At 37.1% G+C, this 26,741-nt stretch overlaps 1 protein-coding gene across 2 annotated transcripts in view; it reads left to right on the forward strand.

Annotated features, from left to right (window-relative positions):
* The window catches only part of LOC134752569 (uncharacterized), a 191,774-nt gene extending 175,005 nt beyond the window's left edge, over positions 1–16,769 (forward strand). For both annotated transcript variants that reach the window (XM_063688247.1, XM_063688241.1), the window contains exons 7-8: positions 415–593; positions 16,550–16,769. In XM_063688247.1, coding sequence (XP_063544317.1) covers positions 415–593; positions 16,550–16,650 — 280 coding nt within the window. In that variant the 3' untranslated portion in view covers positions 16,651–16,769. The remainder of the gene's footprint in view (positions 1–414; positions 594–16,549) is intronic.
* The last annotated feature ends 9,972 nt before the right edge of the window (positions 16,770–26,741 follow it).

The raw sequence follows: 26,741 nt of genomic DNA on the forward strand, positions 1-26,741 counted from the left end.
AAGTACGTTCGAATTGGCCTCTATGTAAATACCAATGCCTACTAACCTAAAAATGAAAGTGAAGATTCGTCGACGACTTGCGGGATGGGTTGATCTTCAATGCGTCTCAACTACAACGGTTACACTCACTTGAATTTTTAGTCGCTATTGGCGACATGTTTCGGGCCCGTCGTGGGTCCTTCCTCTGGCACAAGTACAGCCGCCGCGAGCACTTGTGCCTGAGGAAGGACAAGTGAGTGTAACCGTTGTAGTCTAAATATTTTAAAATATGCCTCACGAAAGTTTAGTTTCGATGGTTAGAGAATATTTTGTCCTTTACATATTCGAATAGATGAAATTCTATCGCGTTATATTAGTTACGCGTATTTTACGGAAGGTGAGTTATAGTATCTTAATATTATTTATTGTCATCAGGTATCATAATAGCCGCATGATAAACTACGACGCCGAGCGCGGCATCAACGTGACCACCGACGCCGCGCAGCGCGTCTCGGATCTACTGATACCGGCGGCGTCTGCGCAACACGCCGGCAACTATACCTGCGTGCCCAACAACGCCGTTCCTGCTAGTATTTACGTCCACATATTTAATGGTAAGAATGAAAATCCCTTACACCTTGCCATTGAACTATTATTACCAATGTATAGAACCGGCACAGAGAACCAGTATTTTGCGCCATGAGTTACTGCCGTTTTGGCATCAAAGCAAAGAAGCGGAGCGTGAATCTCGCGACCTAAACGCGTAAGCGCCATGAATTTTACGGCGCTTACGACGTTTTGGTCGCGTGGTACAGGTTGTGATTGCGACAATTTCATTGTTTGGTATGTCGTCTATAGAAGCGAGTAATAATAACTCAATGCACCTAACCCCTGTTTCATCACTGTGACAATTTTCACCTGAAAATGACAATGAGTGACGGAATTAATGAACGTCATAATCGCGGCAGTAATTCGGCGGCGAACATCACTCATTTTATCAAGGAAATTGACAGATAAAGCGGCGGCAACAACGACGCCGCAACAATAATGCAGCTGCAGTCGACATCCGAACCGAACGTTACCACGAACGTCATTCATCCGAATGTCACCTTAAGCATGCAAGTCCATTTGCACAAAATCAAACTAATGAACTGACGGAAGTAGCGTAGAATCGAAATCTAATATTTCTTATCTCTAATGGCAGGTAGGCGGAAAGCAAAATGTCAATACTCGGTTGTTACTTTGAAGGTTGCTATAATGAGATTGTTATAGAGAAGGTTGTTATACTAGACCATATCATATCATGGCGTTGAATTACCCGAGTCAATTTTAAAAACTCTGTCATCTGTACGCCTAAGCGTGGGCAACTATTTTTACCGTCAATCCCAGAAATAGTTCTGCAACTGGGTAACCATTACATCCCTGAGAGAGAAATTATTTTTTGATATGCATCCAGGCAGATCCGTAGAGCTCGTGTGGACATCTGCTTCCGTTTCAATTGGGTCCGATAGTCATTGAGGTGTACATAGAAAATATTGAAAAAGAATAATGCATTTTTTTATAATTTAGGTTAGCTACTAACATGTACCTTACTTTAGTAACTATCGGTGTCAGATATGTTTCAACAATGCTTTGATAATGTGTTTGAATAACTGGATATCACTAACCTCATTTTGTAGCAAAGATAGATATAACTCTGTACACAGTCTAAGGAAAAAACGTGCCTCGAAAATCACGAAAATTTGATTCTCGATCAGATGGCGCCACTACCTTTGGCCTACTCTCGTATAGAGGGCGTTTGACGGTTTCGTTTGTTATTTAACAATTCAAAACGAATATCAGTGAAAGAACATGGGTCAAAATCATAAAAATAATTAAAGCAAATAAAAAAAAAACATTTATCCATATTTTAATACATTATATCGTATATAATCTTCATTTTTAGTTTAAAGTGTGTCGATAGGTGGCAGTGAATTTACTGTGGTTACAAAATTTACTATGACAGTACCGCTCTATCCTATTATATCCTCTTTGTTTGTAGCATGTAGATTAACTTAAGCCAGCCATTTATTTATATACATTTTAGGGGATCTGAAAAGGTTTAGGATTAGATGCAAAAAAAAATGTGTTTAATTTAACCTTTGGCTTGGGATTCAGAATTATAACATTTATAACTTTGTAAATACTGACACTAAGCCGTTGAAATGGGGGTTGGAAGTGGGGGAGGGAAGGGGCAGCGTACGACTTCTACGCGGACAAAGTTCGCAAGCACCAAAGTAAAGTAAAGTCAAGTAAATACACTTTATTGCACCACAAAAGTATAAAAAAAAGTAAAATAATTTCAAAAAAAATAACGTTTTACATTAATTTTATTACTTATACGTAAGTAGACGTGTTGTTAGCGATTTTGCAGTCGTATCCGCAATCCTGTAGCTTCCGTATCAATTTTAACGCCCGTTTTCATCGTATATGTACCTATAGGTAACACAGCTATAGCTTCTGCGGATTCGGGCTTACAATTTCCTCTGATTCCCCGGGAAATGGCCAGGAATAAGACGAAAATTAACAGAGCAGCTACTGTTACAGCATAAAGTTAAGTCCCTAGTCTATTCCATAAAGAAAGTCTTAATAAATGATAAGGCGGATCGAACTAACCAATTAAATAGTTGCCAAATAAACGTACGTAAAAGATTCGTTTGTGTTACTAAAGTTAACCAAACCATTTTCTTATTTCATGCACATAATAAGTTTACAGCATAAGCCAACACAATTCACCCATAGGTATACTTATTATATACTCTTTAATTAAGTAATAGCCCTAAAATAATTCAAAATGCAAGGAAAAGATAAGAGCCTGGCTAAGAAGGATTTTGTGTGACAAATCTCTGTTTTGATATTTTGCTGGGACGTCAGTTAGCTGTGACCACGACCAGTGAAACCGTCAAAGTGAAGTCAAAACGTCAGTAAATAAAGGTAATAAAATAAATCCGCGAAAGAACCGATTATAAATGTGATTTAACAGGTAGGAAGTCTTATTTCAATTCAGCGATAAATCTAATTTTCACAAAGTCATACCGCTGTTCCTAAACCCGCTAAGCCCTAAATAGAGTGAATAGCCCTTGTATGTAATATTTTTTTTTGATCAGACAAGACAAGACAAGAGACGCCACACCCAGCCAGGAACATGCCGAACATGCCTGCTCCGGACTAGCCGGCATACCAGGGGACGTAATTTTATGGGGAGTGACACGCTCTGGGATGGGAAAGGGATAGTTATAATCAGCCGGCTATGCAGCCTTAAGCCAATATTGGAAAGTAGGTGGGGTAGGTTATGTCGTCGAGGGAGAGCGTTGGTGATATGCTTCTCGTTGTTTCCGTTTCGGTCTTCATAATATCTTGTGTCAAGCAGGGCAGATGTCATCTTGAGATGCCGTTTGTTCGTCGGTTCGGAGTGCTGGTTCTTCTTCTTCTTCTGAATCGCTGTCGGTTTCATCTTGTTGATATATTTCTCTTCCTGCTTTGATGAATTCGCCTTTGTCGTGTGCCATGTTGGGCCAATCAGAGGGGTGCCTGGTGTAATACTCCATGTCTTGTGTCAGCGAGTTTTCCCACGTGTAGATTGGTCTGCCAACTTTAAGTTTACTAGCTCTATAGTTATATGCAGCTTCTAAGAGGTGCGGTTTTGGGCGTCTTAGGATGTGTCCTAGGTAGCACATTCGGAGGCATTTTATCCTTTTTGTTATTGTTTTGCCGTTTAATATATCGCAGACCTTACCAGGTTTCGGCGCTGTTCCTTATTTATTTATCATGTCTCTTAGGATTATTCGTTCGTATCGTCTAAGTTTCGATCTATTAGCTTTGGTTAAGGCCGCACATTTGAGCCCGTATGTGATGGTGGGTTCGATAACCATTTTATATAGCAGCCGTGTAATCTGCCATTGCATACGAGACTCCTTGATGAAGTTTGTGAGGACCTTGGCGTTCCGGACAGCCTGCTTGCATCGTGTGTGAACTGTGCTATTTCTACAGAGGGTAGACGTGATGTAAGTTCCTAGATATTTGATTTCTTTCACTGGGGGTATTGGTGCGTTACTGAGTGTGACAAAGTTTCTTAGACCATGATCCGTATTTAGTGGGTCTCGTACTAACAATTTAGTTTTGGTTTCATTAACTCTGAGGCCTGCCGTTTCGAAAAGGGATTTGGCCTTGGTGTAAATGGTGTCCAGTTGTTGTATACAGTTGGAGACTATGATTACGTCATCTGCAAATGCTAGTATGACCGGTAATTGTATTTCTTTGTCCTGATTAAGTTTCAGAAAGGTAGGTTCCTCTTCTAGGGTTATAAATACGTCATCCATTAGTATAGTAAACAGCCTGGGAGAGAGAGGGCACCCCTGTTTGACGCCTTTACCTTTATTAATCCACCTGGTTTGTTGACCGAACCATTTTATGCAGGTTGATTCGTTCATAGCCGCTTTGACTATTCTATTAGTCATAGCTCTGTTGGTTCTGCTCAGTAAGATATCTCTGAGGGCGTTTAGGTCCACTGTGTCGAAGGCTTTTTCTAAATCAACCGAGAGGACGTAGGTTTTATTACCAGCTCTCCACTCCTCATCCAAGATTCGGCGTAGTGTGAACATGTGGTCGTCTGTCGATCTATTTTTCAGAAAGGCTGCTTGGTAATTGCCTAGCTCCTTAGTTATTTCATCTAGCTTTGCTAGGAGAAAATTTGCGTATATTCTGTATCCTGTGGTGCAAATCGAAATGCGGCGGTAGTCGTTTACCGTTTTCGGGTTGGGTTTTTTTGGAAGAGGTACTTGGACTGACTGTGTCCAAGTGGACGGAAGGATATTTTTTCTCCAGGCCGTTTTTATATGGTCTAATATCTCGGATCACACTGATTTAAACTTTCACGATTTTTACTCATTATTATTTACAACGACGGGACTTAATCGCGTAAAATAAGTATTAAACCCACCTCCGACGTTTCGAGGACGGCGTTGTCCCCGTGGTCTCGGAGAAGACTGGCTAAAGTTGACATCAACATCTTCTAGGCGCGCGAGTTTTTCGAACTACCCGCACTTGGTCTTGTTTATTAACTTGAACGTTTTGCGCACTAGGGATGTTACCGGGTCGACACACAACACTCACAATATTCGATTTTTCAACTTTCGATATTTGGTTTCGCTTACACTTACTAATGACTGGGTTCCATGTGGATGAGATCTTAAAACCTTCGTCTCGATTGAAATTTCTATGTTTCTTCACACAAGTCTGCTGTTGCTGAGCATTTACTAGAGTCAGGGCCAAACCACTGGATTGAGCTTCACAACCCTAGAATACTTTCTACAGATCGTGGGTTTTATAGTAGAAAAATCCGTGAAGCCATTGAAATCAAGAAACATAGAAATTTCAATCGAGACGAAGGTTTTAAGATCTCATCCACATGGAACCCAGTCATTAGTAAGTGTAAGCGAAACCAAATATCGAAAGTTAAAAAATCGAATATTGTGAGTGTTGTGTGTCGACCCGGTAACATCCCTAGTGCGCAAAACGTTCAAGTTAATAAACAAGACCAAGTGCGGGTAGTTCGAAAAACTCGCGCGCCTAGAAGATGTTGATGTCAACTTTAGCCAGTCTTCTCCGAGACCACGGGGACAACGCCGTCCTCGAAACGTCGGAGGTGGGTTTAATACTTATTTTACGCGATTAAGTCCCGTCGTTGTAAATAATAATAATATCTCGGATTTTAGATCTTGCGTGTTTGCCTTGTATAGCTCCGTGACCACCTGGTCGATACCGGGAGCGGTGCCGTTTCGCATTTGGCTAAGGATTTTGTCAATGTCGGCCATTGTGGGCTCATCTCCTAGTTCTGATGGGTCCTCATCGATGAGTCCGTCAATGAAGGGCCCCTCCATATTGTCAAATTCTTTTTCCCACTTTGACATTGGAATAAAGGTGTTTTTGATTCGTCGCCTTTCTTTTTGCCTGTGACGTCTGTAGAAGTCGTAGGTTATTTTCATTCTCATCGACGGGTGTGTTTTGGCTAGCCCGCTGAAGAACGTTCGGCATTCTTTTTCGTCGTCTGCGGCTTCGATCTCTTGTAAGCGCCGTCTACATTCTTTAAGCTTATTTCGAGCTGAGGAGTCTAGGGCGTTGCGTTTATTTTGGAATTTGGCCTTTTGTAGATTTGTTAGCGCCTCTTCTCGTTCCTTGGAGTAGTTCGGTTCGTATTTTAGGGTCTTATTGGCTGCAGTTTTCATTATGTTTGTGATGTTTTCCCATGTCAGTGGAGCTGATCCTTCCGCCCTACTCTTGTTTGTCAGTTCAGTTAAGCATCGTTGGTATTCTTTGATTGTTGTACTGTTTTGAAGTTGTTCGTAATTTAGGGTCCTGTAGTTGAATTCGCTTGTTAGTTTCTCTTTGGGTGACTGGTAAGATGGCTTCTTATTGGATATCTCTTCTCTAGGTTTCAAGTTTCCCCATATAATTTTGTGGTCGGATAGGTTTGAGTACTCCCCTTTGATGAAATTGAAAATAGGTTGACTTCTTGCTTCTGTCATTATATGGTCGATTTGTGAAGTGGTCTTGCCTGATCTCCAGGTCAGTTTGCAGCTTCCCCGGCCAAACGATGTGTCTAGTCGGAATTTCTCTCGGTGGATCAAGTCTAATAAGATCTCTCCATTGTAGTTGGTTGTCTCGTGCAACAGGTTTCTACCAATTTGCTTTCGGTCACGGAGTGTGGCTGTGTCTTTGTGGCCTATGTGTGCGTTGAAGTCGCCTAGGATGATAGGTATCGAGTTTTTCGGTTTCTTATCTAATAACTGCAAGAGGCGGGTTAGGTCATTTGCTGCAGCAGACGTTGCATTAGACCAGTGGGTTGTGACGATGAATGGTGTGGTTCCGCTGCCTGTATCTATCGAGGCTACCATATTGTATACGTTTGCTTTTGCCCAAATTAGTTTGAGGCCGCTATTTTTTCTGATAAGTATGGCTAGGCCTCTTTTGTTATTATTTCCACTTAGATGCCACGTATAGTGGTTTGAGTCGAACGTGCCGATTTTAAGATGCGTTTCTTGTAAGCACGCAATGTGTATTGACTTTTCTTCTAATATTGAGTCAATTTGACGTTTTTTAGTCTGTGTCGCAGCGCCTCTTACGTTCCATGTGGCCACGTTTATGTTTCCTATCTGTTTTTGAATGGCGTGGTGCGGTCTGGGGCGAGTAAGCCCGTAGCCGGTCGCATCTGGTATCTCCTCTGGGGTGCCTGTTCCCGCTGTGAGGCGTAGGTCATTTGGCGTTACGTCTCTGGTGAGGACTCCTAGGTGGCTTTCAAAGCAGTCATAGTGGTTTCCAGTGAATATAAGGCCTATATTTCCTACCGCGTCGTTCGGTATCTTGGGGGTAAAGCATGCTGTTTCTCGTGGTGGTAATCCCTGAAATATTTTCACATTTATGCCGTAGTATTCTGCCGCCGCTATTAAAATATCGGTACCGCCCCAAGTACCGTCTTGGTATTGTGATTTTATATAATTTATGATTTCTGCACTTCGTGCCGACGAGTCCAGGTTGCTCATAGTTGCAAGGTGCATCTTTGAATCACTTTGGTTTTCCTCGACATAACGAGCGAGGTCCCGTCGGATTGCCTGATAGTCAAATGTTAGGTCATATAAGTCGTTTATTTGGTGGGCTAATGCCCGGTACAGGCAGTTTCCATCCCCTTGTATCCTTAAGATTGGGGCTTCGTTTTCCATGTTGTTTCCTGTAGCTTATAGTATGAGCAGGTATGTACTTGCTTTGTTTATATAGCTAAGTTCTTATTATTATTACCTATACACGCAACTCAGCGTATATAGAGTCGTACGTATCTTTGGTGTTCCTTCCAGACCTTTGCTTCTCTGAGCTTATCCTAATTGCCAGGGAGGGCCGTGCTGTGGAGAGGGCTTAAAATCTATCTGTTTGTATGTATATATATATATATACGCCGTTTAACTTAGTAGCTAATTATGTAGATTCTTAATTGTATAACATATAGTGTAACTTAGACAGTGATCGGCCGTGTATGCTTAGGGTGCAACTATGTAGTATTGAGGTGTTATGCTGTGGAGAGGGTTTGTGATTCATGTACTTACGTTATGGGTTTTAGTTAAACTTATTAACTAGACTCTTAGGTGTATGACATGCAACTTAAGTAGAGGTGGCGAATAATGAACTGGTTGTATTAAGTACGCAGTTTGGGCCCTGCAATGGCTGGCATGAGTTATCGAAAGTTATTTTTGATGTCTGCTTTATTTATATTATGATAATGTCTGAGAAACCCGAAAATTACTGACCGTACATTTAATTACTGTCCTGTGGATGGAGACAATAGGACCGAGAAACACGCAAAAAACCTTGCGTCAGTAGTTTTTTGTAGTTTTTTGTGTAATAAACGCTGTTTGTTAAGGGATCCTATGGTTTCCGGCATATGTTACCCTTTTACAATAAAATTGCGTTCTTAAGAGTTCTTAAAAGTAATTTATCTTTGTTAGCAAGACGGTCTTTGTTTTTATACTTTTATTGGTTTGTTCTATGGAATGAATGCACAATTTTTAGTATTGCCCTCGCACTGGCAAGGCGGTTCAAGAGAAAAGCCCAGGGTTTTGTGTGCCAGATGTCGAATAATATGTTCTGGAATTTCCGGGAAGCAATATATCTCCAGATTCTGAGTCAGTGGGGTACCTAAGATTATTATATACTACGAGTATTCACTGTTGGTTATAATGTAGGGTATTAATATGATCTTTGGTTGCCTGGATTGCGATGTAATCCTTCGATATATGCTGACCTCGTGTGCACTATTGTGTATACCGTAGGTGTCTTAATGAGGGAGAATCATTTATTATTTAATGCTAAGCAATGGTGCTAAATTGTTTTCGTAAATAAAGACTAACAAGGTAGATGTCGCTCCAACTTTAGCTGAAACTAGACCGATGAATCAGCTTTTTAGTTATGAACTCTGCTCTGCCTCTTTTACCTTTTTTACCTAGTACATTATAGTCCCGGTTTATTATAGTACCCATTATAGGTGCGATTACAAGATATGTGCAATACTTGAGCAAGTTTAATCGTTTTATATGTACAGTAAGTTATGTAGCTCAAATTCCTGGTTAAATTATTGTCTGACCTTTTGCTGTACTATTTATGAAGTGCTAACAACTGGTGGTCGGTTGAAGATATGTGAGCCTTCCTATGTTATTTATTCGCTTATTTAAGGGTATTAAGATAAATGCGCGATTGTCAGAGAGTAGTCAAGTCAAAATACGTTTAGTTATTATGTGGATTGGGGTGGGATATGGGCCTAGCTTTAAACTTAGGCTAAAGGCCTGGACAGATCTAGACTTTGTGCACCAGGGGTATTGTGCCTAAAGCTTTGGCCTAACAGACTTGGAAAGATCTCACCAAATTTTGCCGTGTTGTAGGCAGCCGCCGCGTCTCGGCGTTGGGCCGCTGTTGCAGCAGCGATAGGCACGGACCGCACACAGGTACACTTAAGTACTATATAATCGGGATGCACTGATAGCCGTCACTATAAACACTTTCACGGAATTCTGGAATTGGGCAATAGAATGTCGCGAGAGCGCGGGACAGCTCTTGGTTGGATGTTAGCGCGGAACAAGCTCGACCATCTGGCGATGGGTGCTATTGTTTCGATGGGCCGTAATATTTTTTTTTGATCAGGCTCATAAATTCTCATAGTCTCTGTCGTTAATATTTAAATTAAATAGTATTTTATACATCATCATCATATATTTAAGAGTTATACTCTTGTCGCTGGAGCGGTTTCTATATGTGTCGGTCCTCTGCCTTCTCCTTGACAGCCTGATACGACACGACGATGAGTTTTATACAATCTTGATATAATGGAGAGCTTTTCAGTCGAGTACCGTGTTACGGCCACGAAGCTTGCTGAGTGGCCTTATTGGGTAAGAGATTGAAAAGCTTGATTACATCACTATTGTGTACAATACTTTTTCTACGAGTCAACAAAAATCATATATTAGGTAAACAAACCAAAAGTATACAGCTAACATACGCGAGCAGCGGCGATACCATCATACTCGTACACGCCCCGGCCGCCGGGGCCCGGCGGGTTGGTCAACGACACCTTCTCGAAACTCATGAGGCCCTGCTTTTGCTCCTTGCAAAATAAAAATTTTAGACAGTTTTTTTCTTGATTTTGGCCACCGTAGCCTTAGAGACTAACAAGCAACACTAAGCGGTTTTCGTAGTTTATGCATGTTGCTATATTAAGGGTGTCACATGCGCATTTCTGACTTAAGCCCGGTTCACATTTGTCTGACGTGTCGTGTTGTGTTGTATTGTGACGCATATCGGTTTCATACATTTAAAATGGTTGCGTGCACATATGTCTGATGCACGCTGCGTCAGACAAATGTGAACAGTGAGTGATTGAGACATGAAACCGATATGCGTCACGACACAACACAACACAACACGACAGACAAATGTGAACCGTGCTTTATGAAGCAATTGTTTTGTACTATATAACCTAAAATAAATAATTAATGTGAGCTATCGTTTGGTTTCGTCCTCTTGACCGCGGCGAGCTTTGATTGGTCAATTTCATTATAGTTGACTAAACCGTTTCGAAATGAATATTATAGTTGAGTTGGGAGCCTATACACAAAAAGTACCTAATTACAGTTTGGTATACGAAATCATAATGAAACCATTACAGTCGACGAGTAGAAAAATTATATTATTTAACATTTACTGCCGTTAAGGGTCTGTGTATACAGCGTGTAACAATAATAGGTACCGGTGATTCGTTTAAGGGCAGAAAAATCACTTCCTTGAAAGACAAAAAAGACAAAAAACACATACTGCAAAAAAAGGAAAAAATTTAACTAATAAAAAAGTTGCTTATCCTTGACCCTGGCTGGTTATTAAGGCCTCGTAAGTTCGTGTTTTTCTCTCACTCTCACTGAGCGTGAGGACAGCGTATATCATGTTTTCTAATTTTAATTTGTTTTTAATTTTAACAAAAAAAAGTGATCGATAAGTTACCCTAAAAATAAATTTGAGCGATATTAGGCATTAATTGTATAGGTACCCATCAAGTAGTGAACGGTGAAAGTGATTGAAATGACCAATATTTTTGTCGTATTTAACACGAAAAATTAATTATTTCAGCCCTAAAAAGGACTTGCGCAGCCCTAGTAATAGTACATTATGATACAAGTGTGCTAAGTTGGTCATTACACACGAGGCGATATTGTAAGCGATCGAGCTGTAAGCGAGCGCGCAATAAGAAAGCCGATGTGTGTAATGACCAATGGACACGCGTTTCATACGACGTTTTTCAACACACTTGCGAGAAAAAAAAAGAAACTTTCATATTAATCAAATTGTAATAGTTAAAACAGTTGTATTGTGTGTTGCATCTGTCATACTGCCGGCCGCCCCTCGGCGGGCCGGCCGGGCCGCGCGCCGCGCGGGCGGTCGGGCGAGCCGGTGCCCGCCAGTCTGACCAATTAAAGAAGGCTCCCTTTCCATGCATATTATTAGCAATCAGTTACCTTCTTAACTCAGTCGGATAATATAATGAAAAAGCACGAGTGGAATAATACACTGAAAGAGCACGCGTGTTTAATATCTAGGATTATGAACCAAAAATCGGTGGAATCAAAACGTCGTTTTGAGCAAGTGTGTTGAAAAGGTCATTAAAACTGCCTAAGTGCGAGTCGGACTCGCGCACGAAGGGTACCGTTATGCAAAAAACGGCAAACAAACGCGTTTGTTCTACGGGAGCCCCACTTAAATATTTATTTTATTCTGTTTTTAGTATTTGTTGTTATAGCGGCAACAGAACTACATCATCTGTGAAAATTTCAACTGTCTAGCTATCACGGTTCATGAGATACAGCCTGGTGACAGGCAGACAGACAAACGGACAAACAGACGGACAGTGGAGTCTTAGTAATAGAGGGTCCCGTTTTTGCCCTTTGGGTATGGAACCCTAAAAAAAAAGATGTGCCTAATACAGGCGGGCAAACTACTGGCTTCATCGTATTTCGAACACTATTTACAAGATACATTTAAAAAGCATTTGAAAACAAAATACAAACGACTTTGGTAACAGGTATTTATAATACATAACACAGTGTTCAATATAATGTACCTATTTCAAATACCTACAAAATACGTTTTATTTATGTGAAACTTATCTGTCAATACTTTTAAAGGTTATGAATGGAAAGAAGGAATTCCTATCATATACGAGCCAGGGATATACCTACAAATCTGTGCGTGTCAGATCAATTCCCACCATATACATCAGACGTCCGATCTATCTGGCATCAGACGCATTTGTTCGTAGAGTTAGATCAAGATAAGTCTGCAACGATTTTGATAGCACACGCAGTCGGGACCATCGGCTTCATAGGCAGGGTCACTACCCACTAGGCCAGATCGGTCGCCATAATGCCGCGGTAATCCATGGCGCTGGTTTTCAGTGGGGACCTGACTTAAAACTGCGTCAGTGGCGACACGTACGCCAACGACACAAAAAAAAACAGACAAAAAAGTAAGTAACTACCACAAAAATTTATGCATACCTACTAAACAATAAAAGAGAAAAAAATTATTATAATACTGTGCACCATGATAAATTGTTAAAATTTTTAGATAGTTAAAAAGGTGTTTTTTTTTTGCAAGCCAAAATATCTGAAATGAACTCAGTTACTCAACCCCAAGAATTGACATTTCAGCTGTTTTTTTACGAAAGCAAACTCCATCGGCCTCTTTAACGCAGAGGGAAACTAGGCTTTGTTTGAGTCCAAAAATTAGTCCCTTCAACTTTATTTTAAGGCAGCAGATGATTTGTTTTGAAAAAAAAAGGGGACCATTAAAAGCACTTTAAAGAGGCAATCATTAAGTGTTTTGAAAAGGTTATGTACCAGCGGTTAATAGACTTCTTTACTAAACACAACGTATTGTCGAAAGAACAGTTTGGATTTAGAGCTAAAAGATCAACAACCTCGGCTGTTTATGAACTTATTAAAATAGTATCACAAAGTAGAAATGATAAGATCCCTGTTACTGGCATTTTTATAAACATGACAAAAGCCTTTGACAGGGTATGTCACAACAGACTTTTGAATAAATTATACCACAACGGCATTAGAGGTAACTGTTTAAACTGGTTTAAAACCTATCTCAACAATATACAGCAATGCACTCAAGTAATGGCTAATTCCGGGAACACAAAAACTTTTGAAACCTACAGATCTTCATACAGGATAGTTGGTGTCCCTCAGGGCAGTTTACTTGGACCATTATTATTCCTCTTCTATATCAACGATTTACCAAAAGTTACCATCAATCACAAAATTCTTCTGTTTGCTGATGACTGTTCAATAATAGTAAGAAATGTTAATACCGCACAGTATAAAGAAGATCTAAATAAAGTATTTACAGATGTCAACAAATGGCTAGAAATAAACAAACTTCAAGTTAACCTAAATAAAACTAAATGCATGGAATTACGACGCTAAACAGGGAAAACAAAATCAAATTAGTATAAAGTACAAAGATACAGAAATAGAATACGTTAACTCCACAAAATTTTTAGGTATAATGATAGATTCTAACTCTAATTGGCTTAACCACTCAGAGCACGTGCCTATGCTATAAAACGACTTAGAGAAGTATTAACAGAAAATACAGCTCTTCTAGCTTTCCACGCTTATGTCATGTCAAATCTACGCTATGGTATTATTTTATGGGGTAATGTTGGGAATAAAGACCAAGTCTTTAGATGACAGAAATGATGCCTCCGCGATATATATGCTCTTATTCAAACTGAGTCATGTCGTACGCTATTTCTCGAGAATAAAATACTAACTTTTCCAGCCCTTTACATATTTGAAGTCAGTCTGTTTGTAAAAATAACCCAAATATGTTTGAAAGTAGAAATCCAAGACCACGTCTTCAGTCAAAATATGGTTATGATATTGGATATCCTACATCAACTTCGGCATTTTTTTCAAAGAGTGTTATGGTTATGTGTCCAAAAATATATAATAAATTACCAATCCACCTAAAGAAGTTGATGCCTATGGAGTTCAAAAGAAAACTTTTTCACTGGCTTGTGGAGAAATGTTTTTAAAGCATCTCCGATTTTTTAACAGAATAATATAAAACCCTATGTTAACCAAGTTAATATATTTACATAAATGATCTCATTTAGAATTAAGTTTCCATATTGTACGCCTCTCTGAGGCAGGACATGAAGACCGTTGTACATTAGAATAACATCTCTGTAACTCATGACCAACAATAAATATTTTGATTGATTGATTGGCCTACTTAAGAAATAATGTTTTGATATATTACGGTATTTCAACAAATTATTCATAATTTTGATACGTTTAATACGTATTTTTTTATCAATTCTATAAATCTAAAATTTTATTCGTAAGTTTTATTCTTCTGATTTCATTGAGTATAATCTCGCTTGCACAAATGAGACCATTAAGTAACTTTTCCTAAAATCTGGACTTTAAGAAATCTGTCTAACTTACCAAGAAGTTTTTTAAACTCTGCTCAATTTTAAATGCCTTAAAATGGTTATTATGTAACGAGCTAAGGATATTATGACACGTTTCTAAGTACCCATAGAAGGTAATTGAAGTTTCGTGTTCTCGTTTCCTTAAGTAAATCAGTGAATTGGTGCTTATTAGGCTGGTCCTAGGAGGATATAACCAAACGGAGTAGACATTAACAGGCGTTCCTCTCTGTCGAAAATAGTCGGCCAATGGTCATACACAATGTATGGACTGACGTTTATATGACTTGGCTATTTTTACGTTACGTATACATTTGACGTTCCCCTCCCCCGCAAAAATCGGCAGACTATTGTACAGCAAATTAGAGACGTGGCGTCTCCGTTTGGTCATATCCTCCTAGGGTTGATCCATTATATTTGAGCTTCATGTTCCTATTAATGAGGATATCGGTATTTGAAGGAAAACGGAAAACGCCTAGTAAATTTAATTTTGTTATACGATCAGAAAAAGTTTGTATGTAAGATATAAACGCGACCGGTCCATTGGACCAAATAGTTACTTACTAATAAATTAAAGTAGAACGCTGTCGTCAACAGTAAAAAATAAAACATATAAGCACTTATTAGTCTACCTCAATTATTTAGATATTTTAACTTTTACTATTGTGATCATCACTGTGATGAGATTGTTAAGCAGTTCCCGGACTCCTATAACCTAAATGGAACCTAAAGATGCTGCAGCCGTGAGCGCTAAGTTGAGCAATACGTAATACTTGGACAATTCCACGTTCTACGTAAACCTCCTTAGCGCTCATTTATTTTCTTTACTGTCCCCATTTATAAAACCAGTAGAAAAGCACCCTACTACGACCAACACCCGCAACAGTTATAGGAAAAAGAATTTAATGAATTTTCCTTTAGCTGTTACGTCTGTTAGGTATGCATGGTGGATGAGGAAAAGCTTTGGCCAGAATTATTTACTATTTTTAATTTTTAACTAAATCTAGTTGGTAATTATTAATGTAAAAATACCATAAACTTTACATTTTACAAGCTCCATAAGCTCTCACCACTTCACCATTGGAGGGCTTCGTCACTTTTTCTATATTATATGACATCTATTACAGTTTATAATTTATATATAGTAGTGTGAATATTAAAAAAACACAAATCAAAATATTTAATAAAATAATTTGATATGTTCCCAAAATTGAGTAAGATTAGATTTAGTTCCATAAGATTTAAAAGTTACCATTTACAAAAGAAAACTTAATGCATGAAAAAGTTGCCTGATTATTAAAGTATGAAGCTTTGTAACTAAAATTCTTTCTCTTCAAAATACATAACTAAAATTCGCTCATTGTAGTCATTGTAGGTTAAGTTACAATCGTATTAAATATTTGATTTTATTACTCATTTACAACGATACGTATTGGTGCTTAAATATACTTAATGGCGTGCATAATAATATTGGGCACAGGCAGAAATTCAATGAATAAGTTAATTCTATATAATAAAACTCACAATTTAACAACAATTTATTTATCATTAAATATGTTGCACGAATTTCAGTTTACAATCAAAGATCAAACGGCAAGTTTATTCAGCAGAAATACTTTCATTCAACATTTTTTTTATTTCGTGAAAAATCTTTTCTGTAATAGCCAACAAAGGCTGTTGCGCTTTTAAAAACAGTCAATTTGCTTACGTTTTTCGAATCATGTCAAAATAAGCTTTTATGGATATTGGTATTCATTTGAACTATCCTCATTTACTGCATAATATTATCCTGACGATATTATATTGATGAGTTTATTAAACGAATAATGTTTGTTTAGTAAAACCATGCAAGTTCATATCATTTCGTAGTAAGATTAGATATTCGCGCAAATAAACTTTTTTACTTTGTAAATTAAGTTAAGTTTTTTACTCTGTATATTAAATTGTTATGTGGTAGCTATCTATATACTCTTATTTAGCATTACATTCTTGTTTCAGGTGAAAACCCAGCGGCCATGCAATCGTCATCGCCGAGCTACTACATCCTGGGCCACTTCCTATTACCAGCGCTAACGATATTAAACCTCTCCCTTAGGTGACAATCGTAAGCTTAACTGCCTTAGCAGAACGTAGCTAAGCTAAATATCTATTTCTGAAATCTTTGTAGGACGGTTCGTTTTTGCGTGAATCGAGTTAGCGTTGTAGGTATTAATAGCGAAATAATAACGTGCTAGTCAATAAGTGCTAACCCGTTATACTTACTTGCGTATTTTTTCGCGTCAAATCGGATTCCGTTGCCGGACCGTCAACATCTCCAGTATCTCCTGATGCTTCATACCTATGTACAGAGGCGAAACACGTATCGAGTTTTGTACTTTTGGTGCTGGTTTGTTATGTTTACGCAAGTACCTATATTTATTTTTGCGGCGGGGTGGTGCGGTGAGAACATTCGTTGCATGCAAAAAAAAACGAGGTAAGTAGGTATAATGGGTTAGTAATTAACTAGCACATTATTATTTCGCAGATTACCAAAGTAATACTTTTGTTTTGATTAATATGGATTTCCGCAAAGTAACCCCTGATTCTGTTAATTACCTAGTCAGTAACTTTGGTTTTATATTAAAGAGGGGTGTATTTCCCCTCAGGTTCGCAAATAAAATAAAATAAAAATATAACAAGGGCCCCCAAGTACTCAAATTACGGTGCATTCGCAAAACATCTTTTAGATACAAAGATTCTTCACTAGATCAATTGATAAATAAGTTGGTGTAAATATCACATGCAAAATTTATTATTTGTTTACGGCAGCTTACATAGTTATGAGAATTTAGCCATTAACTATTACTTGTAGCCATAGTCATATCCATTTTTAGGGTCCCGTACCCAAAGGGTAAAAACGGGACCCTATTACTAAGACTCCGCTGTCCGTCTGTCCGTCTGTCTGTCTGTCACCAGGCTGTATCTCATGAACAGTTGAAATTTTCACAGATGATGTATTTCTGTTGCCGCTATAACAACAAATACTAAAAAGTACGGAACCCTCGATGCGCGAGTCCGACTCGCACTTGGCCGGTTTTTTACTTATATTTAATGTTTCATCAACATTCACGCAAAAACGTTTTCATATTGCAATGATTAAAATATAAATAATTTTAAGTATTTAATTTACTGTGTCCATGTAAAAATGTCATCACTAAAATATGGTTAATGAATATCAATGTTAAATCTATACATAATGTTTGTAAAAACAGGGAAGTATTAATATGTAGGTAAATTTGTCGGAATGAAATAAACAAAAATCTGTAACTCCACTGATGTTTATTATAAAAAGTTCAATGTGTCAATGTTAGAATTTTTGTTGAAGCCATTAATAAAATCGCAACTTGAAAATTGTGTTTTGTAACAACAATAAATTCGAGTGTAACCTTCACATCAACTTTTTTTAAATAAAACTTTATAATTTTACGATCATACAAAGTAAAAGACGACATTTTGTATCATTTATATTGGGTATAGTATAAGCTAATAAAATATTTAGCTATAGGCAAAGTTATGCAGTGACATTCATTGGGTAAACCTTTTAAAATTTGGAATAAAATCGTATTAATCTGCTATTTTGATATCTGTTTGGGTACTTAGCTCAAAGTATGATCCCATCCGACACAGCATGAAACCGATCCTTTAAAAATTGGTTTACCGGGAACTGGAGTAAGTATATTGTAATGTTATACTTTGTGGTAGCTTTTGAGAATGTTTTTTGTCATTAAAATATTCCATATTTTTAAGTAGGTACCTTCTTTTTGCAGACAATTAACGATCTTTGTCACACCCTATAACCCTATAATATAATTATGTAGATGAAGTATGTCCTCTTTTGAATTGTTGATATGTAACTAGACGGAAATACAAACTTCATCATGAAATTTGACGCATGTCAGTCAATAATATTTATTTTATATTAATATTATTGACTGACACTTGCACCATTCACTAACCCGGGATTAACCGGTTAAACCTGGAGTTACCATATGGTTACCAGTACAATTTGACACTGGGTTAACGGTTTAACTGGTTAACCCCGAGTTAGTGGGATGGTGCAAGTGGCGCTTAAAGTAAGGACGAAGAATTTCCTATCTCTGTCGCACACGCGTACTTATAATGAAGTATCTGTATCTGCTGTCCCGCCCATGATGCCGGCGGTCAGTGCCACTGTGCAGGATAGCAACTTATGCTAGCCCGTCAGATATTTAGTTTATGTATCAGTGGGATAATAGTGAAATAAAGTAGAATTTAAGTGGACATTAAAATATGCGTACCTGTGTCGGTGATAGGTACCACCACCGACACAGGTATAGATGGAATCATATCAACTGAGCTAATGCACTTACCTGTTTACTCAAAGAGTCTCAAGAATACAATGCCATTGAGTAGTAAACCATAAATTAGGATAACTACCTCGTAGTAAAGGCAGATTATAACCGCCTTGAAATGTTAGTATAGATTAACGACTCTTATTGTTTAACAATAGACTACATAATTTTTAAGAAAAAAAAACCGACTTCAATGGGGGATGCCGATGAAAGTTCACTTATTGTTGATGGTGCACTTAGATTCCAGACAATGACATGAAAAAGACAGCATCTTTTGCCTAATTATGTAGAAAAGGAGGTAAAACCAACCACTTTTCTAGTAGCTTTTCGTTTTTGTAAGGGTCGCAGTTCTAACCTAACCTAACCTACTTTTCTGATAGCATTTCGTTTCTGTAAGGGTCACAGCTCTAACCTAACCTAACCTACTTTTCTGATAGCAGTTCTGTTCTGTGAGAATCGCAGTTCAAAACGCGCCCACCCACCGAACCCACTTTTCTATTAGCATTTCCGGGTCTGGGTCTGGGTCCGTGTCCGGCTGTCCGGGTCCAAGTTTGGGTCAGAGTTCGGTCCGGGTCCGGGTCCGAGTTGGGGTCCATGTCCAGACCCGGGTCCGGGTCCGAGTCCGGGTCCAAGTTTGGATCTGGGTCCATAAGGAAGAGAACAAATCGCCAAACGTGAACTATGTGTCATTGAAGAGTTCCATTCTGATCATCATCAGCAGTTCCACTTCATCAAATGTCACTTTTTAAAATGGAAATGCTGGATTTGTTGATAAAAATACAAAAATCACTATATGTATGCCTTTCACATTTAAGGAGTTCCCTCGATTCCTCATGGATCCCATCATCAGAACTCGAGCTTGACAAAAATATTTATTGAAACCTAACTTGCTTAACAAACATAACGAAGAGGACAAATCGCCAAACGTGAACTATGCGTCATTGAAGAGTTCCGTTCTGATCATCATCAGCAGTTCCGCTTCATCAAGTGTCACTTTTTTAAATGTAAGTGCTTGATTTGTTGATGAAAATACTAAAATCACTATATGTATGCCTTTAACATTTGAGGAGTTCCCTCGATTCCTCATGGATCCCATCATCAGAACTACTTTTTGACAAAAACGGGACCAATCTGTATGTATATATTTACAATCAAAAAAATAATTTTCAAAATCGGTCCAGAAATGACGGAGTTATATAGTAACAAACATAAAAAAAAACATACAACCGAATTGAGAACCTCCTCCTTTGAAATCTTAAAGTCGGTTAAAAATACACTAACTAAATAATGGCTTACATAACTTTATTTGCATTTTACAACCGTCGATACCCAAAACGAATGCACTTTGTAGAAAACCATTTGTTACAACATCTTTTTAGACGATTTTAACCCCATTCAACAAGGAATAAGGTTATTTATTCAATATACATGCAATGCTAATTTATTTTGTAAGTAACTAGTTGGCGGCTACGAGAACAAAAGCAGATAATAGTATTTGTAATAAGACAATGCCATTGTTAGTACAGGTAAGTGCATTAGCTCAGTTGATATAATTCCATCTATACCGACATAGGTGTTAACGATGTTTTGACATTCTAAACAATACTGCCAATTACAAGTCCTACAACGAGAAACCTACCCTTTACATATTGATTAATTTCCTGTACTGTACCTACTTCGTATCAGTTAGTCTTATATATATATTACCGTAAATTACCAATTGTCCCATTAAAGCTTGGTTTAATTAAAGCATTATACTAGTTTTTGTCAAAACTAGTTTTCACAAAATGCTTAGATATGAATAATTATGAAAAATAAAATCCTAGTTCTTAGGTTCTTTCGTCAAGGGATTTTTTAAACTAATTTTAACTAGAAAAAACGTTTATAACTTAAAGTGGTTTTACGGTAACATATACAAATAAATTGTTTTTTTAGCAAGTTGGCGATCCAAACATTGACTACTTTGCCCCACTGTAAAGTGTAAAATCACTATAAAAATGTTGTAAATAATACCTATATAATTCACGTATAATGTTATGGTATCACTAAGTATTGTCATTGTTAAAATTGTAAATACCTAAATTGTACTAGTCTTACAGCAGGCCACATTAATGTGTAATAAAACTAATAAAAAATATGTTCATTTTAGAATGTGTTTTATTTAAGAAATGTACATATATATATGTAGCTACAAAAACCAAAACTTCAACCTCATATATCGCAGTTATGAGTAATATAACAAACGATAAATCGGGTCTAGACAGTTTGGGACTAGGTTAGTCTTATACTGATAATCTACCATAAGTATGTGCAAGTTTTTTAAATTTATTTAACGGGTACACGGCAGAAAAAAAGTAATTTTAAAATGAATATAACGTAAAATTATTACAAAGGCATGATAACGGAAGAAAAAATGCCCTTTTATGATAAAGAGCTGAGTTTTTTTTCTATAGTTACTTATATCTAGTAAGTACAATTGTGCCAAGTTTTGTTAAACAATTCCCAGTGGTTCAGCAGGGAAAAAATAAAATCCGAATTCATAAAATATTACTTTTCTCTAAAACTATTAAACTTTATCTTATCTTACCATCTTTTTTTTATTTTGGTTAATTATATAGTATATATTTTATGCCCTGAAAGCAAAATTGAGTCTCCATCTTTAACATTCTTGGAAAAACACTTGTCAAAATTAAAAAAAAAATCATTCCTAAAATGTCTTTTGTAAACAAGCCTTATTTAACGTTATGTCAATCATATTAATTTGATGGTTAAAATCAAAAAGCAACAGTATCAAAATAATAAAAATATGTTGGTTGGATTTTTTAACACCGCCAGGCGCCAAAGAACTTAAGCATAAATTCTCTTAAGCATTTAAGTTGTGGTTGAATAAAGTTTTTATCTATCTATCTCTTTGTAAAGAAGTAAAAAAAAAACAATTTTTGACATTTGAGTGACTCTTGGGTGTTTACTATTTATTTAAGTATTTATATACTTATGTATATATCGTTGTCTGAGTATCCACAACACAAGCCTTCTTGAGCATACCGTGGGACTTAGTCTATTCGTGTACCTAATAATGTCCTATAATACCTATTTATTTATTTTATTTTAATATTTCTTAAGAAAATGTTTAAAAGTGTGTTTCTACCCGTATTCTATTACTAAGGCGTATCTGTTCAGTACGGGTAGCAGTATATTGCCATCGCCAATTGTATTTTGTGCAAGAGGTACATAAAAAGGGTTCTTAAAATTCAAGGGCCGTAGTCACAAAACGAGAAGTAGTCGAGTTTTGTAAAATCATGCCCAAGAATTTTAAGACCTACTTATGTACCGTTACTCACAATATTTTTTCTAAGAGAGCAACAAACGCCTACAATATTTATAAGAATTATAGTACAAGACTAAATCAATGTTGTGTATAGTGTTTTTTTTTTTTGGTAACAAATTACCTTTTATTGTTTGGGCCAAAAGCTTCGGAAATACATCATGAAGTCTCCATGCAACTTACCTACATTAATTATTTTAATGTAAAGTTTTTGGTTTAACTAAGTATTTACGAATTTATATATGTTACGGCTAATGTTAGAAGGTTCCTGGTATAACTGGTATTACCTCAGCCTTTTGGGTAAAGTCTGATAATTTAAACAACATTAATCTGTATTCGGCGTTTACCCGTACACATCTAGGCCTACCCAACACTGGCTGGGTAATGCTAACATTACCCAACACCATTGCAACACCTAAGTGTTGCATCATCACTTCTGACATTACCCTTCCATACAGTGTTGGGTAGACCTAAATGTATACGGGTAAACGCCGAATACAAATTAAATTTGATTTAATTTTCGGGCTTAATTTGGCTCGGGTAATAATAGTTATACCAGGGTAAACTTGAGTTTAATTAACCTTCTAACATTTATCCGTAACATACGAGTATACAATACAGGAACCGCATAATCGTTTATAAAATCTTTGCACAAAACATTTTAAATACTTTTATACCTACTTAAAAAAATAATAATTGCATAGTACGGCTACGTTTAAGTGGACCTACATGTCAAAATAAAAATAATATTTATAATATTTTGGTTTCAAGTATTCTATTATAAATACGAGTATTAATATTAATTTAAATACGCTAAGTATATTTATTTTTATTTAGTTTTTTTTTATTAAAGGATTAATAAATTTAATAATAAATGCCAAAAAATAGTACTGGATAAACGTGAAAGGAATCGTTAGTAATATTGAAGGAAATATTAAGGAGTTATTATGGAGGCTTTGAAGGGAAAGAAATAGCATTTCATTTCGTGTTAACGAGGACAGTTTCACCTTATCAATTACTTATTGACGAGAAACTCGATTGAAAATCCCAAATGGAGAGTGTAACCAACAGAATAAATAAATATGTATATTTTCTTAAACAGATCAGTAAAATCACAAGTATTGTGACTGCAATCCTTTGTTACCATGCCTATGTGGAATCAATCTTACGTTATTGGTTAATACTATGGAACACTGACATGAACCGAGCATTCGTCACAAAAAAAAATATGTTTAAGATAATAAGTACATGGACTGCGGCCTGCCTGACGAACCCTGTAGAGTTGTAGACCACTATTTTAGAAGCTCGGTCTTTGCCTCTTTCAGTGCTCAGCTGTACATATACGAAATGTGCATGTTTGTCCACAAGTACAAGTCCATGTTTAAAGCATGTGATATTCATCCTCGTTCTTGCCGAGACCCAGACCGACTACTACCTGTTGCCATTTTTACACGATATATAGACAATTGTTGACAAATAAGACAAAATATGGAATGGTACACCAAAGCACTTTTCACAAAAGATTTATCTTTCAAAAGGAGCGAAAGTATCTTTTAATAAAATGGAGTTAAAAGTAGACTCGCTAGTATTACAAATTGCAAGTTTTAATGAATCGAGCCTTAGATGAAATACTCCTTTAGATACGATGTTCTTGTTTATTCCCCTTCGCTACAACAACAACCCCCAACCACTCGATTTTTTACTACGTATAAACTACTGTTTTAGAAGTATTAGAACAAATTAAATTATTTACAGAAAATACTTTAATTTGTTTTTATTTTAAGTAGAAACACTACTATATAAATTATAAACTGAAATAAATGTGAACAAGGGGCAAGGCCTCAAGTGCCCCAGGCTGGAATCGAACCAGCGTCCTCTGCTATCGCTGCAGGTGCCTGTGCCATTCTGCCACTGGGCCACAGCGGCATAGGTCGAAATTTTCCAAGTATATGCACTTGTTACTGAAGGCTAAGGCGCCCCCTGGCCATCCTTAAGGTAGAACAGTATGGTTCGACCTTCTAACTGAATCATCCATGTGATTCCGAGCTAGCGAGAGAGATGGCGCTGCCAATCAATACTGTTAGAAGTATTAGAACAAATTAAATTATTTACAGAAAATACTTGAATTTGTTTTTATTTTAAGTAGGCACCTGCCGCGATAGCAGAGGACGCTGGTTCGATTCCAGCCTGGGGCACTGGAGGCCTTGGTCACTTTTTCTTAGTATATGACATTTATTTCACGTATATAACTGTTACATAAAATAGGTACCATTTTATGAATTTAATAATTATAGCTGCTATACTCATAGCAGCAATAATAATCCTATATTTATAGCCTGGTAAGCCGTGGAAATAGCAGCACAGGTTATATCTTCACATAATATCCGTAGCTTCGTGCACTTAGCGGCTGTCGCGAGACATTATTTATCACAGCGACCAAATGGAATTAGGGAGAACGGATGTTGGATTGCGCCCTTAGTAGCTAAGAAATTGTCAGTGGACGTACCTGGTACGAAAATAATATATCTCCAACATGTTAAAAGTGAACATAAGGTTTAATTTATACATTATGTGTAGCGATCGGTAACAATGGTTTAATTTCATGGCAGCGTTGTTCAGTTCAAGTAAAGGAAAGTAACAATTTTGAAGGCGACGGTCAATTAAGGTTCATATGAAGGTTATTAACCTTAATTAATAATTTCAGTTGAATTTTACTTTACAGATTCCTTGAACTCAGCAACGCTGCCAGGAAATTAAACCTTTGTTACCGATCACTAATTATGTCGTATTGTCGAGAAGGCTCATACAATATATACAGCCATTTGCTTTCAGCAAGAATTCACGGTAAAACTAGTTTTCTCAAGAATTAAATTTACGTCACCTTCACCGTACTTATATTGGATTATTATTCATTATATAGTGTGATTTTCCAGAACTGGATTACTTAAATATACCGGGTAAATACCCGCTCTCGGGTAGTGACCCATCTCTTAGGTAAGTACTTATTCTAATAATTTCAGAATTAATATTAGTTGTGAGTGATTCATTGAATTCACGATACTTACCGTTAAATTAGGTAACCATTTTGTTTTAACGTACTTAGCGGTATTATTGTTTAGTAAATTACTTATTTTAAATTAGCGACACAACGACAACCCAGTTTTTGCATGTACAGTTCTGTTAGTGTATGCCGAGTTACCAATTTTTGTATTTTTATTTATTAAATGAGGACAGCGAAGTATGTTTCGAAAAGTTGACTGACCTACAATCGTGCTTAACGCCAGTGCGTGCTACGTGCCACACGAACAGAGATCCGCGCGGGTCACTGGCAATGTTTTAAGAGGGGGCTGACGCAATTTATATTAAAATTTTACACATTTTAATCAAGGACAAATACCATGAAAAATTTCACTCAGAAACTCTAAGCAAAACTATAAAAAAATCAAGAAACATGTCTAAGAACTTTCATTTATATTCAATTGTGCTTATGTTGTTACCCTGCACACGATAGCAATGATATAGCCGAGGGATTTGACTAGCAAAATTTTAAGCAGAAGTACACTTTCAGAGATATTGATGAAAATCGTTAAAATCTTCCGTCGTAAATTTCGCGTGGGTCGTCTACCTTTCGTTCCTTTCTAATTTCCTGGCTTTATAGCCCTTTTAATGGAGAGCAAGCAGGCGTTTATCCGGAAGTAATATAATATTGCTTATTATACAGATTATAGATTTTTTCGCTATGCAAGCGATATGAAAATATGTATTTGGCTTAAGTAGTTTTTGCCGAACAAATTTCAAACTAGTTTCATCCCATCCTATCAGGAAAGTGTCACGAACCCGCGTCTCACACTGTGGCCTTCATTACGCGCCCGGATATGAACCAGGCCTTCTGTCGGCCAAATGAGATTTGGTAAACAAATTGGGTTAAGTATACACGAGCGTTTGGCGGTGGTTTCGTTTGAGCAGGCTGCAGTGTTTTTCATAATTTTAAACGGAAACCCAATGGTCTTACGTTACAACCTGTCAATACAGCCAAGATAAAAGTCAATTCTAGAGCATTTAAGCTCTTTCTCACTTTTATGAGAAAGAAAAGCCGGCTAAGTGCGAGTCGGACTCGCGCACCGAGGGTTCCGTACTTTTTAGTATTTGTTGTGATAGCGGCAAGAGAAATACATCATCTGTGAAAATTTCAACTGTCTAGCTATCACGGTTCATGAGATACAGCCTGGTGACAGACAGACAGACGGACAGCGGAGTCTTAGTAATAATAGGGTCCCGTTTTTACCCTTTGGGTACGAAACCCTAAAAACAACTTACGAATTAATTTAACTTTTATGCTGTATATTTAGGTACTTATTTATTTAATTTTAAATTGTATTTTAATTTTAAGTTGTATAATGTTATAGAAATAAAACGAAATATTATTCTCCTAAAAAAAATTTGATTTACGAATTTCTAAATTTATATCGCTAATTATTCATAGTTATAACTTATT

Source organism: Cydia strobilella, chromosome 2 (genome assembly GCF_947568885.1).
Source record: "Cydia strobilella chromosome 2, ilCydStro3.1, whole genome shotgun sequence".
NCBI lineage: Eukaryota > Metazoa > Arthropoda > Insecta > Lepidoptera > Tortricidae > Cydia > Cydia strobilella.